Consider the following 19,908-nt stretch of genomic DNA (forward strand, 5'->3'; position numbering starts at 1 on the left):
TTTGCTGGCCACCAAACTTGGTTAAAAAGTGATCTTTCACCACTTGTGAAGAAGACAGAAGGATGTTTGCAGGAACAAATGCCTAGATAATGCAGGGAGTGTCTTTCTGCCCGTGCTGCTTACAGGTGTATGTCTGAATAACCAAATAAATGCCCTCTTTTACATTCAAAATGAAAGTGCAATAGGAGAAGCACTATTAAAGTAAATCCACCAGACACTGCATAACTAAACCTGTTTCTCTGCAACACTTGGACTTATTGAAGAGGGAAGAACCTGAATGTGTGAATCAACAAAGGATTAATTTTCCTATTGTTCAATGAATATTTTCCTTCTGGGGCTTGTTGCTGCAATATGCACTTGTTTGGAGGCACTGATAGAGAACATTCTGGTTTTTAAAAAAGTCTTTACATCTTTTGTTATTAAAAAAATGACTATTAGTTTAAGGACTTCTGAGAGTCCCTTAAAAGGTCTGCTCATGGTCTGTAACAAATTGAGCTACTCCCAGCAGGGAGAAAATCCCCCAGCTAGAATCAGACCTTCCAGCTCTGGAAAAACATGCCACTCTTTATGAATGAGCAAATAAACAATGAACACGAGAACTACAAACTATGAAAAGCAGTTTATGAGCTGCTTCTGCATCTTTATTTTGTCAAGTGGAGCTCTGGAACTCAAGAGCTTGGGCCATGAAGGAACAGGAAGCTGTGGGAGGCTGATGCCTCAGAAGGAGCCTGGGGTTGGCCTGGACCCTGCACCAGCTCCTGGCATTTCACACTGTGCCAACACACACAGTGTGGTAGGTTTGCCTGGAGCAGGCCCAGGGAGTCTGTTAATAGCAAGTTTTGGTGAAAAATAGGCTGAATGCCACAGTTTTGATCAAAACACACAAATGCATGCTGTTTAAGTGAGCCTTCCCATGACTTCAGAAGGAGGTTATAAGGAAAAACCATTCTCTTATCAGAAGTTTTGGAAAGTTTTGCTGCTCTAGTGAATCATTTCCCATGGTACTATGACTGTTCAGTTCAGCAAGAATGATTTTATTCTCAGTCTCCAATGTAGGCAAGGCACAAAGAGCATTAAAAATGAAGATGAAATGGCAGGTTCAGGCCGTTTATTGAGTGGTTATGTGTTTTACTTCTCTTTGTAAATCTGTATGTCCTTTGCCTTTGCTAGTGCAAAGAAGAGCTCTCTTTGCACACCACACTCCTTAATAAGATTCTTCTCCAGGTTAGTGCTGAAATAGGTACTAATATGAGCTGGCCTAATCTGAGCTGGGCTGTGCACCTTTGACTCCTATTATCTATTGAAAAAGATACTAAAGAAACCCAAATAATGTTTAAATCCAACCAGGGTTATAATAAACAAAGTATGTTTTTTCCCTTTACTTTTCAAAGGGTGTTTTTCAGTAAGTTGGAACATTCATTTGTAACTCAATAGGATGACAAAGTCCACACCTGTATGAAAATACAATTGTAGTTGAGGAATCATCAGTAATTAGCTTCTGAAACAACTTCATCCAAATTAGACATATCTGACAAACAATAGGAAAGCTAGGTATATTAATAAAATGCTGTTGCTATGGAAAAGTTGTCCCTGTAAAGGTGGAAATAAACATGCTTTCTTTTCCTATAGTGCAAAAATGTCAAAAAGCATCTCCTTGAAGATGAAACTGTTTTTAACTGTAAGTACTATAAAAGTCTGCTTTTAAGAAGGTAATTTTTTCCACCCATTTCAAAACCCTCCATGCTTTATTTTTGGAAGCAACATCCCAAATACTAGTAGCTAGGATTCTCTTTAGTTCATTAAAAATAAAAGATATTGGGACATATGCTGATTATCTAGTTGAAGCCCCTACTCAAAGTGTTTCCCATTCAACCAGGTTTTTCAGGACCTTATTGAGCTGGGTTTTAAATATCTCCAAGGCTAGAGGTGTCCTCACCTCCCTGGGTCCTGCTCCAACATTTGACTGCCCTCATAGTGAAAAGACTTTTCCTTGTACATAATTGGGATTTCTTGTTCTGTAACTTGGGTCACTTCCCTCTCATTCCATCACTGAGCACCTCCAAGAGTCTGGTTCTGCTGTCACCACATGCTCCCACAGGAGACTTGTAGACAGAAACAAGATCCCCTCTTCTAAGCCTAAATAAGGCTTCGTAAAGCTCCCCTCTCTTCTAAGGCTAAATAAGCCCAGCTTTATCAGCCTCTCCTCACACATCTTGTTCTCCAGTACCCTAATTGTTTTGACAGCCCTCCTCTGGCCTTGGTCCAGTATGTCAATGTTTTCATTTTACTGGGGAGCAAATTGGACCCAGTGTTTCAGATGTGGTCTCAAAAACGCTGAATGGAAGAGAATAATCTCTTCTCTTTGGTTGCTGGTTATAATCTTTCAATACAGCTCAGTATGGGGTGGCCTTCTCCACCACAAGGTCACAGTGTTGACCTGTGTTCAGCTTGTCTGTGAGGATCCCCAGGTCCTTTTCTGCAAAGCTTCTTTCCATTCATTCAGTGCCCAGCCTTTAATGCTGAATTGGGTTACTCCACCACAGATGCAGAACTCCCCAAGCACCTTTGTTGAAACTTCACTTGGTCCCTGCCAGTCCCTTTCTTCTGCATGTCAAGGTCCCTGTGAATAGCAGCCTTCCAGCATATGCTCAATTTCCACCCTGAAAGCTGGCTGAAAGTGCTCTCCATCCCATCATCCACACCATTAATGAAAATGGTCCACTGATATTATATACAACATTGATTTGTTACTCTTTCCCTTGAAGAATACAGATTCCTCTGATGCTTCTTGAGGTCAAAGTCCCTGATGATATGAACTAATGTTCTGTCACAGAAGTCAGTAAAGGAACAAAGTTTGGAGTGAGTTTGATGTCTGTCCAGTAGCTCCAGATAACAGACATAGCTGGCAACATGAAGGGATCTGTTCTCCCAGTCTTAGCTCTAATAACCATCTGGTCCTTGTCCTTCCACCCTCAAGCATCTTGCATGCAGACGTACGCCTACAGCCTGCAGAGCTGGTTATGGGAGAGCAAGCAAGCTGTTGAAAACATTACATGAGGTTGCCAACCCTTCTGCACTAATATGAAATGCAATTACAAGTTGCAGCTTGAGCCTGCTTTCTGACATAGTGACAGGGTTATCCTGGATTTGTATGAGCAGCTGTGAAAGCAGAATTCAACCCTTGATTTGGGGATTAATTTATACAGGTAAAGACTGTACAGAGTACAGATGACAACTGCACAGAATCTTTAAATGACAAGAGCAAAACAAGATTTTTACAAAAGATTGTAAAATGAAATGAGCTGAGTTCAGTCAGGGCTATTTCCCCTTTAGTTTCTCAAATTCACCAAAGTGAAACCTTTGTCCAGAAAGAGGATGTTTTACTCCTGATTATTTGGACCACTCATTCAAAATGCCTATCACTTAGGCCCAACATTATCAGCACCACACACGAATTCAATGGTCCACTCCTCCTTATCATGGAGTGTATCTCTCATTTGAGAGGCTGAACTGTGGAAAGGAAGCCAGAGGGACTCAACCCTCATGGGAGAAAAAAGCCTTTTAAGTTTCCTGAAAGAATGACCTATCTTTCTTCTGTCATGCAGTCTGTCTGTCAACAGTAAGCAGTTAGCTGTGACAGGTTGAAGAGCAGGTTCTGGACAGTGGGCAGAGCTGACAGTCCCATGCTCAGCCATTGTGCTCAAAGGGAGCACTCTGTTCCCTCTGCTGCCTGTCTGCACTCACTGGGACTGTTGTTCCAGCCTCACGCCTCCTTGTGTGAAGGCCAACAGCGAGGCTTTGTTCAAGAAGCAGCTGCTGAGAAGATGTACTGTCTCATGGAATGACCTACTGACATTTCTCCCCCTGCTCATTAGTAAGCAGTGAATAATTAGGAGAACTGGGGTGGGTTGCCTGGTCCATTTCATCCGGAGTAAAAAGCCAGGCCCTCAGATCCCAGTGTGCCCCAAGAGGGATTCCCTCATAACCCAGGGGAGCTGGCTCTCCAGCACCTTCTTCTCATCACCTGAGCGAGTGAGGAAAGAGAATGGCTCATGCCAGAAGGTGGATGGGACATGACAGGAGTAAAATGTGTCCCAGCTCTGCTTCCCTCAGAGCTCACACCACACTTGCTGGATGACAAGTGAGCTCAGTTCAGCCAGGGCCTGAGCCAAAGATCCTGTTCAATGTTGTTTATTCAATAACCTTTTGTTCCAGGGTGGATACAAAGCAATGAGGAAATGGTTGAGCAGTTGGGAGGAGCAGAGTAACTGAGGAAACCACAACCATTCTTTTGCAATCTTTGCCACAACATTAACATCTAGTGATGTCCACATATAGGGGCAGAGATGAAGGAACATCTGCACTGTCTTTCCCCCCATCCCAACAGCTGTGCCTGCTGCAGCTCTGGGTTATAGCATAGAGCTTACCTGCCTATCTTACCTCACTGACTGAACCACAGTTAAGTCTGACTTAAAAAATATAAATTGGTCAGGGTCAGATAAACAAATAGATTGCCTTGAGCAGCCTATGGTTGGCAAGTTTTCATAGCTCACAGTAGATGACACTACATGTCTGATTTCTGGTGCTCTTTCTTCTATGCATCTGTGCTATAGGTGTATCCAGCCCTCACAATTTCCAAACTCCCTTGCCTTAAAGGTAGGTGCAAGACTATGTTTTCCCCACTTTGACATCAGCAGGGAAGTCCATGAAACAAATACAGTCTCATCCCCCTGAGTGGAGTAGAGAGGAAACACCTCTGAGTATCCCCTGCATCTTTTCTAACCCAAACATTTAAAGCAAAATACTACACTGCTGCATATATGTTCTCCATCAGACACATCAGCTGTGTGGAGCCTTACTGTTTCTTTATTTTCAGTTTGCTGTGGTCTAGCTGCTTCCTGGCCCAACAGTGTTGTTTCATCTGCCTTCACACAACAAACAAAAACAAAGGTTGCATTTGCCTTTCCAAGTCCCAGCATGTGGCCTTCTCTGGAGCAAGAGGTACTGCAGGTATGTGCTTTCATGGCTCACCCAGAGTTTTCTTCTGTTGTATGGCTGCTCCTCTCATATGGAAACAACCCTACCTGCGCTGGAAGATGCCATGTGGTGCATGCAGAGATTTGGGACCGTGTGATCCCAGTGTGAATGAAGGGTAGGGGCTAAAGCAGCAGTCACTGCAGAGATCACTTCACCAGGGCAAGACAAGGCTGCAGAAGTCTGTAATGACCTCCTCAAGAATAACAAGAATATTGTTGAAACCTCCATTTAATAAAGCTCATCTCAAAATGCTTACAATTGCCTGCTGTGCCACAGGATACTTCCCTTGGGCCACACTGTGTTATGATACAATTATGGGCGCATTTCAGCATCATTATGTTATATAGGAGGTGTATCCATAGGATATTTTCCTGCATGAGCTGTGATCCCTCTGGGAGGTACCATCTCACAACCACCAAAAGAAGCCAGGCTCATGCAGGAACCTGGGAGAAAGCAAGGGAAAATAGACTGTCCAGTTGAAAGATTGCGTTCAAGAGCTTGTTCAGCGCAGGGGAAAAGTTGCATCTCAGCTGAAGCAGTAATTTTGCCTATAATTTCGAAGAGGCTAAAACTGAATGACCTGGTTTCCTCAGCAAGTTATCACTGCTACTCTGAGTTCCAGAGCTATAAGATCAGTGATTCCAGAAGAGCTGGAGGTCAGAGACAACTGGTTTCACTTTGCCTGGAGCTCACTGGTGGCTACAGCATGGTCTGCCAGCTCATCTCTTTCCATGAGAACCCCCACTGCCAAAACAGAGTTAGAGAAGAAAGGCAGAAGTTTACTCACTATTTGTTTCATAGGATGACTTTCCTCCAGGTTCTCACAGTTGTCTCACTGCCTAAGGAATTCCATGGTGTACTGCAGTATCCGAGCTCTCACCCTGCAATCACGTGCTGTGGTTTCAGCTCCTGTGTGCCCCACACAGGGAGAACATTCCTCACCACTGCCTGGAAGGCAGGTAAGCCTGACTGCTACCTGCATTCAATATGTGGAGAAGGAAAAGCCAGGGAAGGTTTGGGATAGTACCAAGTAGGGAGTCAAAACAGGGATAAAAGAGCACTGGCAGCGCTCTACCAGCCAGGGCAAAGAGCCATCTCCTCTGGGGTCCCCTGCTAAGAAGAACCTATGGCTCTTAGCTGGAAAAAAATGAAAATGCCCAGCACCCATTGTAAGCCTCCTGTCAAAGGAAAGGAAACAGTAAGAGCCATTCTTTCCCACAGCTCTGCAGAAAAGCCCTTCAAACCTTCCCTGCCCCAATGCTCATCCAGAGGAAGCAGAGAGAGCAGACTGCTGTGGGTTAATGGGTCCAAACCCAGCATCAAGGAGCAGTGGTGCTGCTCCATGGACAAACCAGCTCCAAATAACATCTGCCAAAGCTTTCCTGGCTCCATCCCTGGACACTGCCCTGAAGCCTGCCCATTCACAATGTCAGGGAATGCTGCTGTCCAGAACATTCCTGCATGCTAATGTACATGAGCACTTCACGATTGCAGTGCTACTCTAACTCTTGTTCTTATTAATTCTGACATCCTTTTTGGTCATTTTCCCCTCCCAGTTTGACCATGTTCAGTTTTTTTTAATATTTCTGTGTAGACCAATCCCTCCCAGTGCTATGAATAAATAAAAGCCTTCTGTTCTCATCAACAAAATGGTCTTTTAACAGTTGCAAGAACAACATAGCAATCACTTGGGGGAAAAAAAAAACCAAACCAAAACAAAAGCAGCTAATATTTGATGCATTTAAAAATCTCTGCTCCAGCTATTTTCTACATTTTAGAAATAAATCCTTCATTAAACGGAGAAAGCAGTGAGGAAATTAATGGAGAGAAGAAGCACCAGTGGGTATTTGAGAGGGACCTGCTAATCCATCAGAAATGCTCACCACACACAAAGCAGCAGCAGCAGCAGCAGGGCTGCCAAAGCAAGCTGAACTTCAGTTAGAAACATCTAAGGAATGTGAATAAGCTGTTAGAGCTGCAACCTTTCCCTCTACTTTGATCTGACATTGAACATAACTCGAGAGTGAGAAATTCAACAGCTTCAAAAAGGGTGAAAGGGTCAAAGGTCTTCATGTAGCAGGACAGATAGAGAGTTTATTCCTCCTGGAGAAAGCAGGATGGGAGTGAATCTGGTGGCTAGAAACTGCCACCAGGTTAGGGCTGAGTATTTAATCCTCCTCATCTTCATGTAAGACAGACACAATACATGGAAGTAGCATGAGCAAGTCCAAGTGAAAAGGAGGGCTAATTTCAACTATGATTAAAAAATGTAAGAAGAAAATAAACACATTTTTGCGGTCCCTGTATCTTGGAAATGTGTTTCTGACTGCTATTAGTTGACAAGTACTTTTGAAGGTGAAATTGTGGTTTTTCTGGGCTCTGGCCACGTAATGCAACCATAGTGCATTAGATCTCAGCAAATGAGATGTTATAGGAAGAGAGACGAGGATGGCTGGAACATCATGTGCTTTACCAACTCAAAATGCTTGGTATGAGAAAACAAAGCCACATTCTCTAGCCTTTATTCTTGTTTTCCTTGGCTCTCAGCTTTACAGATCCCTAAAATTACTGTGTTGAAACTAAAGGAGCTGCATTCTGCAGCTGACTGAAGAATTGCAATATCACTCCACTTCTTTGAATCCACCACAGGTATTCTTTTTAAGAGAGATCTCCTAAACTGATTGCCAATAACCTAATATGCTTGTCTCTTTCTTCTGTCATCAGAATCTTGCCAGAATAAATTAATAGTAATACATAAATGAAGTTGAAAAGGTGAGATGTTGTTTCAAAATGCCAAAACTTGCAGAAATAGTAAGGTCATCCCAGCAGCCTTAATTCTGCTTGTTATGAAGCTGCATGCTAAGCAAACCCAAAAATCGTGGGAAACAATTATCTGTCTGTTAAAAACACTGTACAAGAGACCACAGGAAAAAAAAAATGCTGTACTTCCCAGAAATTCCATTTTCCTCTTACACAGGGTTGATATAAACAAAAGCCATTTAATACTGTTATATGTAGGGTAAGGTAAAGAGGTCTTTTTGAATTCAATTTCCACCATCACCACAGAAAATTTCTAATACATATCTATGAGGTCCAGCAGTCTTGGAATTACAATGAAATATCCCAAAGGGTAAATGTTCAAATCTTGACATAGTGAGAGAAGTGAGCCAGAGCCACCTTACATGGGACAATACTAAGACACAGCTTGGAGTGCACAGTGTTTGTTACTCCGTGAAGAACCTTTTTGGTAAAGCCTTGCAGAAGAGGAAACACTGATGCAGAGCAGCCTTTGGCAAGATTTAGAGCCCATGTGTGAGCTCCTACAGAGTCAGCAATAAAAATGGAAATTATTTTTCCTTCTTTTGACTGAAGGACAGACACAACATAAATCAGTCAAGTCACGCATGCTACAACCCTGGTAACTTCCCAAGTCATTTGGGAAATCACACTTGCCATGCTGTGGAACTGCATTAATGATCTCATGGATAATGCACCTGTACTGGGAATTTTATCCATGAGAATACCAGAACCAGAACAAATATCCAGGTCAGGAAGTTTACACTGAGCTCATTCAGCTAAGAGCCATGGTATGAGGTAGGGAACATTCAGCTATTATAGTGCTAACACAATTGAATAATTGATATTACCTAAAGATATCCAAGGGAAGGGACACAAAGGGGAACACACTGCTGAAATAATTTGGAATAGATAAAATAGTGCAGGAAAAGTTTAAATGCCCCAGTCTGACCAGAGCAGTTTTAGTAATAGAGGCATTTATGTCCTTCACCTCTCACTGGCATTTAGCTCAGGCTGTAACTTGTATTTCATCAAAGTTTATCCCTGGTGGCTGCCTCTTTAAATGCAAAGATTATTATACAGAGACTAAAAGATGTTAATTGTCTTTCTAACAGAGAATCAAGGCTTAGTTACATCAGCTCTTTGTGTAACACAACTGTGTTTCCATTGTTCTGCTTTCAGGTTCCTTTTCTCCCTCTATTCTTTGCTGATCAGGAGAACGGAATTTACAAACAAAACTGTAAGTCTGACAGATGTTAACTGACCTGAGAAACCAGATTTGTACTAATTGCACTGCTTGACCCAGCAATACTAGTGTATTTTAAAAAAAACAAACCCAAAGCACAAAGAAATATTTTTGTTTGTCTAGTGAAAATGATATGCAAGGAGAACGAGCAAATAGTCACACAGCACAAAACATGCCTGACAAGAACATGCACCTCAAAGACCCTTCTCCATCAACAGAGGAGGCATTCTCTGCATCAAATCCATGCAATAAATACAATGTTTTAGCATTTCTTCTAGATTTGTTGCTTCAATTATTGCTATTTTAGTTCTTAAAACTTTTATCAAGCTTTATGAGAATGAGGAGCTAAGGTATGGTGCTAAGCCCACACAGAGAGCATCTGCAACCCCTCATGGGCTCATGGAGACTGAACAAGTTGCTTGTGTGTCCTGGTGTTCAGTCACTTTTGTATGGACTGGCTGTGGTCTGCTAACAGCAGCTGCAGGGTGAGCAGCATGTGGCCTCTCCATCCCCCTTCCCAGGAACTTTGTGCCACACAGATAAACAGAAGGGGATGGAGACACTTCCACTGGGATAACTGCAGGCTCCTGCTAGCCTACCTCCACCTCAGAGGGAAGTGTATCAAAATGAATGAATCAACACTTAGAAACATTCTGCCTACACAGGGAGGAAGAGACTTAGGTGGTGAGTAAGGATACTTCTGCACAGGCTTTGCAAAGCCAGCCTCAAACATGGCATGTGATAAATTTTTCAGAAAAAAGAACTCATGTGGGTTTTATTTATTTTCCTTGCAAGCCGTCCTGAGGACCAGACATTCTCTTTTTCAGAGGATAGGGGTCATTTCTGCACATCAAGTGCAGTGCTGTGACCAAAAGTGAGTCACAAAAGCAGGAGCAAGGGAAAGCCTTGGTACCCAGATTAAGTAAGGTTTAACCTTCCTCTCACAGATAAATGGTACAATGACTCATGTACATTCAGGATCTTCAAACTCAAATTAAACAGTCCTGTCTTTGAGGAGACCTAGGGGCAGGTTTAAGTCTTCAGCTTCAAGCTAAGTAAATTGCAGTAAACTTCCCAATGTTAGTAGATAATCTGCCCAAAGAACATCAGATTTACACCAAGATTCATCCCATTTCAACCTGTCAGCTCAGAATTTGGCCTTGCATTTTGTCTGCTGCCATCATCAATCCCATTGATTCATTTTACTGACAGAGTGACTGGCACAGGGAGCAGTAGTCTGCAATGATAAAATCAAAGCAAAGATCTCCAAACACAAGGAAGTGATGAAGTTGCAAGTGTGATGTGTGACAGGAGGCTACCAGGGAACCAGGAGTGGGTTGAATATGTTACTGGCATGTCCTGATGCATGCACTGCAAGAGACCTGGTGACACCCAGCACATCTCCATCACAGCATGGGGCACAGAGCAGAGATCCTCAGGCCAGAAGAGGCAGGCACAGCTATGTGTACCTGGCCCAGCACTGCCCCACTGCTGGCTGAGGGCCAAAGGGGTGTTGTCACAGCCTTGCACCCACTCAGGCTGGTTTCTTCTCAGAGCTGAGGCTGCACAGCCAGCTCCAGTCTCTCTGCTAGACTGTGGAGATGTGCTCAAAGGTGTCTGTGATGCCTTCTTGCCTCTCCATGCTCCAAGGGTGCAGCTGTCTCATTGTGTCAGTGTATGAAAGCTGTGCTGACATTTCAGCCTCCTGTCTGGCATCACTTAGCACACTGAGTGTGAATCCAGCAGAAGTGGCTCCTAGTCCCACTTCCACAGTGGACAATACCACTCACCCCCAGGAGAGGAGGAAGAGAAATAATCCCTTAGAGTGAGGTCAAAATAGCACCAGCAGTGATGTCAAGGGCAAGGCTGAGGAAAACTGAAAGCAAACAGGGATAGCTTTTACAGATTCAATATGCAGATCTTGACGAAACAACAGATATTCCCTTTCTCATTTATGTCTAGTTGTAAATATTTTATTGGCTCTTCTCTCACTGCTGAGTAGCTGTAATGACATTTACTTCAGCAAAGGCCTGAGCTGCTGCAAATCAAGTACAGTTTTAGGCAACTCACCGTGGTCATGGGCAAACACAAACAAGTTGAGTCCCGTCAGCTTCTGTGCCAAGTCGTCGTAGCGGCCGCAGTGCTCCCCAGCGCCATGGGCAATGAACACCAGGGCCCTAAATGGAGCAGCAATGCACAAATCATTAACATGGACATCAACCAGCAAAGGCTTCAGAGCTGAAAGGGAAACCAGCACATTCAATTCAGCAGCAGCAGCATTTCAGACATCAGCAAACACCAGGCAGGTACAGAATTTGCAGATTTGAGGACAGGGGAAACCCTTGGCACCCTGACCTGCCATCGACCTGCCCTTCACCAGGCTGTGGTAGGATGGATTACAGGGAAGGCAACTGCTCATGGGACAGGGCCAGCATGGTCTGCTGCAAGTTCAAGATGCAGATGGGCATCAGCACCAGTCCCTGAGCTGGATAACTCCAGGGGGCTTGAGGCTCCTCCAGTGTAAGTGATGCCATCTGTTTATTTTGGGACTGGTATCTCTCTGTGACTCAAATACCAACACTGTCCTTAGCTTTGTAACTTGAAACATTGTCTGATGCTCCAGAACACTCAAAGGCGGAATTTCAGCCAAGGAATAAGTCTCCAGCACTTTGCTTGGAGTTTGGAATTTTATCTTTTGACCCAGTTATGGTAATTTTACCATTCCAGTTTCTGTCCCAAAACAGTTGTATTACTTCTATGATTAAAGTGACTCTTACATAGCCACTGTGCAAATAGAGATAATAAAAAACTAGTCTAATAGACATTTTTGCAAATTCTTATCATTGAATATTCCAGTTTTATGAATAATACCTTACTTTTAGTGGAATGTCATCAAATGAAAGTGACTGAATTTGAACCTCCCCAGTGCTTCTGCTAGATAAAATTTGTATAAACTTGGGCTAGAACTAGAGCAGAAGTAGCAATGAGATTACAGAAGTTCTGCTGAATTTGACAGGTGAATATTTAAAATCCAGCTTTAGAAACATAAACATAACTTGCTTGTTTAAAATGATCATTTGTCATTGCAACATCAGCAAACACAAAACCATTTGAAGGCTACAAGTTTGGCATTTTCAGTACAGGAACAGTGAAGCAGTGCAAGAACTGACAATATAAAACAATGACAGCAGTTAATAGCTAAGGAATTACTCAATTATATATTGATTGAGGTTTTGAATACCTTTTTAGATAGTGTGTTCACAGCAATAAACTGCTTAAATCTTACTATATTTAAACTTAAAAAATATGTTGGATGATGCAGAAACTCCTGTCCTAGCTTTTTAATTAGCACCTGTTTCAAAGCATTTGCTCAGCTGGACAATTTGAAAGAGCATCAATCCAGACCAGAAGAATTATACAGAGTTCATTGCAAACACAAAAGCAACAAGGCAAAGATGCTCTGCTATCTGTCTGACACCAATTAGCAAGGGTGAGGTTAGGTCATGTGCCATATTTAACTTGCTGTGCCTTACAAATCCTCTTTAGTGTCACTGAGGGTTGCAAAACAATCCTTGTGGAGCAGTCATTCCTTCCTTTGTCATTGTCCCTGATCAATTGATTTGTCAAGTTATCAATGCACCTGGCAGACAGACTGGTTTTAGGAGTGCACAGTCTATTATTGTACCTCCAAATACTGAAGAAATCGAGACATTGATTATTCAGTGGGGAATATTAACTTTCTCCTTGTGGGCCCACTGCCCTGATATCCAGCAGATTCAGCCAGGTTAAATCTCTCTGCCATACCTCCTACTACCTTCAAACTTGACAGCTTCCTTGCTCAATGTCTTACTTAAGCTCTTTAGGGGACCTATATTTGTTTCTGCTGACTAGGCACAGAGATTAAGGTGCAGCTTGGCTGATTGAATGTAGCCCTTCACTTCTCAGAGAAAGACTACCTGAATTTTTGCACTAAATGGAACTAAGTGAACAAAACCTAAGGGGAAGCTGGCAAGGAGAGATCTTCCAGGAAATTCTTGGTTCTTCATCTCTGTGACAGCAAAGCCCTTGTTTTGCTTTTATTCAAACTGATGCAGTACCATGACTTTGCCTGTCAGCATCCTTCTAGATGCTAAGGGCCCTCATTTTATGTGAAACCAAATGAGAAAAGATAAAAACCCAAAGCTTTAGAGAGGCAAGGTGTTCCTGTGACCTTTTCTTCCACCTGGAACACAATTGCCAGGTGTTACAGAACTGAGCCTTTGCACACCACAGGGAACAGACCTCAATTATTATTTGTCTGCAAAATACTGAATAAAACCCCTGAGCCTGTCTGTGCCTTAAGAGCTCTAATGACAGTAGCTGTTGAAAAGACTTAGATACTTTCGAAAGTTTTGTCCTATCAATAATCATAAACAAAGCATAAAATTTCCAATTTGTTACACTGAAACAAAATCAGCCTGTCCTGTTATTTAACAAAAAGTGGCTTTGCTGACTAAAAACTAGGTCACATCTACACAGCTCTTTAGTTCCAGCTTTTACCACAAGGGCCATATATTGAACACAATCTCCAAAAATTGAAATTAGTATGAGTATTATCTGAACAAGGATTGAAGGATTTGGCTCTTTCGCTTAATCTTCAATTTTCCATTACAAAATAAGTTTCGATTTGGCAAATAATACCTGAATATACTGTAACAAATATATGATTTAACATATTATCCCTAGCAAGCTGACAGGAAAATACAACAAATGATTAGATTGACTGACAGCAGTTCTTTCCTGTATGTAAACATTTTTGCAGATATCCCTGCTCTTAAGTCACTGCCTTCTCCTTCCTTACCACCATGGTTGGAATAACAGAATATCTGAGATTGCTTTCAACAGTGTCATTTTAAATTAATATGGATCCTGCAGTGTTTGAGATTTTGCAGGACTGCAGTGCCTTTCTGAGCAGTCTCAAAGAGAATTTTGTTCTAAAAAGGTTTGTGCTGTGGCCATGTATCAAACTGGCAGTGGGGAGAAATTTCTTCACCTCCACCTTTTGCAGTTGTGCTGCTGAAATCCTTGGAAGTTCACACATATCAGGTAGAAAACATTGTGCACAGCCTGCAAAGCTCTCTGGAAGGTGACCTGAGCCTGAATCCCTGCTAATTCTCTTGTCTCTGACCACAGGCAGGGAAAGCTCGTGTATCTTTGGATGCTCCAGCTGGTTTTGGCTGGGGGAGCCGTGATTGCTGAACATTTTGAAGTAGAGTGGTTTGGTCCCTGCTCAGAAAGCTGCTCACAGCAGCTGGACTCCCTGTGCTCAGCATCTGCACACAAAGCCAAGGTGTCAGCTGAGCAGGAGTAAGAGCCCTTGCTCTCACCTAACTCTGCAACAACAATTACAGGCTATTAAAGGAAACCACTTTATTGACTGCTGTTTGCAAAAGCAACAGATGGTTTTCACAGATTCCTGCCCTTCCCGTAGCCTTTATCACCTCCTCCTCCTCCTGCCCCCTCCTCACTGCAGGTTTCTATCTCCTGGTACTGCACAGCTTGGCAAACAGATGAAGTTGCTTATTACAACAAGAAAGCAGAATAATATTTGTCTTTGCTGTTCAAATCAACTACTAAATACTGGCTGTATTTAGTTCTCTTCTGTGAGGAGGAGATATGCACCCGTGACCTGTCCCTGCTCCCACATCTCCGCTGTGCTGGTGACCCCTGACTGGCATCACCTCCTACACTGCCTGTTGATCTTTGTAAAACACAGCACTGCACACCCACAGGTAATACAATGCACCTGCAAACACCCTGTCCTTTGCTGGGGAGGGTGGGAGTTGTGGTGGCCAGGCTGCAGGACAGAGCTCAGATCCATGGGCACACGCTGTTTTTGTGTCCTGCCTCTTGGAGAGGTCACCAGCTGATCCAAGCTTTAGCTGTGTCCAGCCCTTCCCTATTTCTCACTGTAGCTTCACATCCACTAATATTTCACTTTTTGCAGCAGCTTTGCAAGGCAGGGCCATGCTTTAGGTTACAGCTCTTGGTAGAAAGGCAGTACCAGGTTTAAGGGTTCTCACTTTCTTTTTTTGCTGTCTTTTTTGGCATTGCCTTGTCAAGGGCTAAGACAATTATTCAGAGATGCAATTCCACAGTCAACTTCAGGAGAACAATTCTAGGAAAAATAAATTGCAGTAGTGGACTTACACACGTGAGAAAAAGCCCTCTTAAACCAAGGCTGTCAGAAGAAAAATACACTGAAAACACACCCAGAAAGCTGCTGTGCTGACACTTTGCAGGCTTGAAACACCACTCAGGGCTTGGGTCCTGCTGGGCATAACACCCATGTTCTTGCTTTGCTTTCAACAAAATTCATGTTGAAACTGAACTAGACAAAGAAGGTTGCAAGCAGGATGGTGTGACTTTAACATCATGTGTCCTCTGGGGACACAGCCATTTTTCTGGGACCCTGTTCACACTCTTTTATTGCCAGAAAATAACCCAAAACATTAGGGCTGAACCAAAGAACGGAAGAAAAGTTTCCTATGACTGCATATATGAAAAATGCAATCTTTTCCACCCCATTCAAAAGTATCCCTCTTCAGAATAATATTTAAGTACTTGCCTTAACCTCAGGAAACTTTCTTAAACACATGAAAGTCAACAGGACTCTCAAAGTACAGGATGAAAGTTAAAAAAGGATTTATAAATGCTGTCCAGAATAAGGACTGATTTAATCACACACAGAAGTGATTTCCTGAATCTAGCTCTCACAATTAAAGCTAATACCATGTTATTCTATGTTAGGCAACTGTGCTTTTCATTTGGTCTTACTGATGTTGTTACCAGAACCAGATCAGCTTTAACAAAGAACATCTGACTTGCATAGTTTTGAATTCCAGACACTAAATTCTTAAAGTAATTTTTAAAAGTTATCTGACAAAGCTCTGAGCCAGCTAAGCTGCCAGAAAAATAACTGGCTTAAGTACTGCAGTTTGTTGCATTGTTTGAGCTGATTTATCAGTTCCTTTGTAGCTGAAAAATTTACTTTTATTTACCAAAAACTGCTGACCTTTCGGGACAAGCAACTGGATAGTTGCTCACAGATCTTTTAGTGTGTTAAAAATGTTATGTGTGTATTTTGCTTCCCAAGTATATTATAATGGAAAGTCACTGAAAGGTGTTCATTCTTGTGTTAGCTGGGTAAATGGGCCTCACCATGAGGATTAGCTATCTATCATATAATAAGATTTGTAGAGGTTTAAGTGCCAATCTAATTTTCTATCCTTGGTATTTGCTTAAAGATTACAAAAAAAAAAAAAATCCAGCTAATAATTTACAAGAAAACATAATGAAAAAGAAACTTTTTTTGCACTATTGGTGATCTTTTCTCTGGAGGGTTCTTCAGCCTCTTGCTTTGAGTGTAAGACCCAAAGTTTGGAAAGGGGTTGCCTCTGTATCTGCTTTTTGAGTCAGTTTTTGCATTCTTTTTTCTGGAGGTGATTTGTGCCCCAAGACAACCCCAAAAAAAACTTAGGCCATGTGTAGGGGTTACAAAAAGCTACAGCAATTTCACTCGTGTTATGCATGCCTTTGACCTACACAGTTACCCATGAGTTCAGCCTAGTTAGACAGGAATATTTATGGAGTCAGGTGTGTCTCTTCATGCCATCCTTCTGCCTCTGGGAAACATCTGAGTTATGTCTCCTTGAAGGTGCAAGAGGGAGTGACTTTTCTCCCAGTTCCAATCCATGTTTCAAGGAGGCATCACACCTGAGAGCTTTTCTTGCTCTCTTGCTCAGGTTTTTGCATTCTCTGCCCTACTGCCCCACAGCTTTGTTATGCAGACCCAGGCTCTGGGGAGCCTCCTCTTTCTAGCAGCTCTCACAATTCTTCCCAGTTCAGGGGAAAAATCAAATCAGAATGTCAATAGCATGGAGCTGAGTCAACCTTCTCTCAAAATCACAGACCATACAGCATTGGCACGGACACCTCGCAGAGCTCTGAATCTGGAGGAGTTTATCTCCGGGGCTTAACTTTGAAAAACATCTATGCATGAAAGAACATGTCAAAGGAACTTGCCCTATGCTCACAACACACAACTTCTGCTTGACTATACAGAGCTTGTGGGGGTTGAGGGTTCTGTACATTTGTGTTTGATGTGGTTTGATCTAGACTAGTGAATCAGTAGCTTTATTCCTGTCCAGACCTTAAATAGGCAATTAAAAAAATAAGCCTCTTCAGCAAGCTCTACTTCCTGCTTTCTTTCCTCATTTCCTCATTTCCTCAGGCTTGGAAGTTCCCATGCAAGCCCCTCTGAAGGCACTGTTAATTTAAGCACCATCTTGCTGTCCTACACCATAGAGATTTAGGGCTCAGTCTTGAAATCTGTGCCTGCTCCTGTAAGCAATCCTGTTGCTACATGTTTGCTACTCTGGTCTCATCATCCATCCCAAAATCACAGCTCCTCACAAGAACAGAATTAGGAGGACATTTCAGAAGTGCCATGATGTTCAGAAGGAATAACATAGCTATGTTTTCCAACCACCTCAGAAAATGCAGACATCATAAATCAGCAGAGCAGAGACAGAACTGGTTAGTACAAATATATTTCATAACAAAAGGTTCAACAGGATCCAGCTAGAGCCAGCACAAAACAATGTGGAGAAATAGTTTAAGCTGATTTATTGTAGTTTTTCAAAAAGCAGGCCCTCACTGAGAATAACTCATGAGTGGTCTAATACAGGGAGAAGGGAGGAAGGAAATTTCAGGTGGGGGTGGGAGAGAAAGAATTATTGGGTCCTTGCAAGTGCACAGCTCTGGGTAAATCTCTGCAAAGTCAACATTTAGGATCAGCTGTATTTAGTTTCAAGGAAGTTTTGAAGTAATATTTTAGGGGACATGAAGCAGAGATCAGGGGTGAAATGCCTGGTGTGTAGCTTAAAATTCATGGGTTGGATCTTCCCACCCCTTTCTTGGATAAAGCTGAGGAGGAGGGATTCTAGGGTTACATGGAATGCCCTAGGGAGACACTCCTCACTGATATCAGAGATGGGATTTGCCTTGGCAGAACTGACTGCCAGACCTGCTGCTCTGAACCTGCAAGACAGACGAGATCCCTGGAGACCTGGGCAAGCCAGGGTTGGATCTGAGCTTTCCTGTGGCTGCTGCCCTTCCACAGAGCACAGGAAGCCTTGACAGAAGGATCATTATTTCTGTTCCCAGTAAGACAAGGGGTAGGCATTGCCACACACACAGGACCGAGGAAGGGATGATGGGGGGGACAGAACTGCTCCAGAACCTGACTGGGAGGAATGCTGGAACTGGACATCCCAGTGCTTTGCTGTGCTTCAGCCCTTGCTCAGTACAAGGGTTACCAGGGAGGAAAAATCCCCAAGGGTTGCTACAGGGATAGATGCACAAAGTAGTCAGTGTCTGTGCAAAAAAACTGTGCAAAACACTGCTTAAATGGAAGACATCAGCTGCAAAATTCAAGTCAATCTGAAATCACCCCCAAATTATTCAGATTAGCTTTAGAGTGTGGAGGGAGACTATGCCAAGAAATAAAAGAGTTTCTGGCACAGATCCCCTTGGAAATCAGGAAAAGTAAAATACTTCTGGCTACTTTTATTAAAAATTAACTTTGACTTGGAAGCAAAGCCACTGCAGATGAGTGATGGCTGCAGGGCCACCATTCTCAATGGAGAACCAACAGACAGGGAGTAAGAGCAAGAACAATTTTCACAGACTCTCCTCTTCACTTGCACTGAATGTTTAATGATTTCCAAAGGGACAAAAATGACTGTTTAGCCAGTCGTGTAGCAGCTTCTTCTTGAAATCAAAATGCAGATACTGCCTAGTGAGCCAAAGTCTTGAAAATAGAAAGGCCTGTGTAATGAGATGGGCTGTCCTTTCCAAACATGAGAAAACTGCAGTTGAAGGGCAAGAAGCTTCTTCTGCACCGTCACTATTGCTTAAACTGAGCACTACTAACTAGTTCAGCACTGCATCTGCTCTCTGAGCAAAAAAAGGGTTTTTTTTATATAAAAGTATGTCTCTGTTTCAAAGTAGCTGTGAAAAACCAGTTCCTTTTTACTGAGCTCCCTTGAAGTCTTGGCATATTCAGAACATTGGAACCTGTTCCAGTGACAAGTCATAATTGCTGCTGTAAGTTCATAGCCTGACAAATCCAACTCAACCCTTCAAGAGAAGCTTCCTAGAGAGGAACAAGGTGTGCTTAATTAAGGAATGAGCTCAAGACATGCAAGAATGCTTGTTACATGGCATCCCAGCCACATATTGACAATTTAATCTCATTTTTTGGCATAGCACAGAAGATGGAAATAAACAGCAGCATTCCTGTATTGAGGTAAAGCATTTTGGATATGCCTCTGTAGCTTCCAAATGATGGAAATTATTTTATTTACTAAAGCCATTCCCCCTGGTTAGATCCACACAAGTACATGGTAATGTTTAAGTCCTTAGGAACATGCTGCTTGCTCGGTTATTTTCAAATATTTGTTACGAAGGGCTTGTGGTTTGAGACAAATAATCAAGTACTCCAGAGAATATTTCATCTAAATGTTAAGTGGCATTTGCTGAAGTCCTCTAGGAAAAGTCTGCAGACTTCTTCTGACCTCAATTCTTTTGTAAGGTATTTTTCATGCAGGACATCACTTGTAGTCTGAACTCAGGTGCACCAGAGGTTCTTCATAGTCAATCCCCCTCCAAATCAATGGTTCTTAAAAATGTTTCTTTCCATGGGTCAGGCTGTAGCCATGACTCTGACCACCTACAGTTTCAAGCTGCTATTTCAGGGAGTGGATGGTACAGACAGCTCATGACCA

General features: G+C 42.6%; 1 protein-coding gene across 5 annotated transcripts in view; it reads right to left on the reverse strand.

Moving 5' to 3' along the window:
• Positions 1-19,908, reverse strand: part of MGLL (monoglyceride lipase) — a 109,131-nt gene that overhangs the window by 30,051 nt on the left and 59,172 nt on the right. For all 5 annotated transcript variants that reach the window (XM_023935339.2, XM_023935338.2, XM_086845266.1 and 2 more), the window contains one exon: positions 11,150-11,256. In XM_023935339.2, the coding sequence (XP_023791107.1) occupies positions 11,150-11,256 (107 nt within the window). The remainder of the gene's footprint in view (positions 1-11,149; positions 11,257-19,908) is intronic.

The sequence above is a fragment of the Cyanistes caeruleus genome, chromosome 11, assembly GCF_971803275.1.
Source record: "Cyanistes caeruleus chromosome 11, bCyaCae1.hap1.1, whole genome shotgun sequence".
NCBI lineage: Eukaryota > Metazoa > Chordata > Aves > Passeriformes > Paridae > Cyanistes > Cyanistes caeruleus.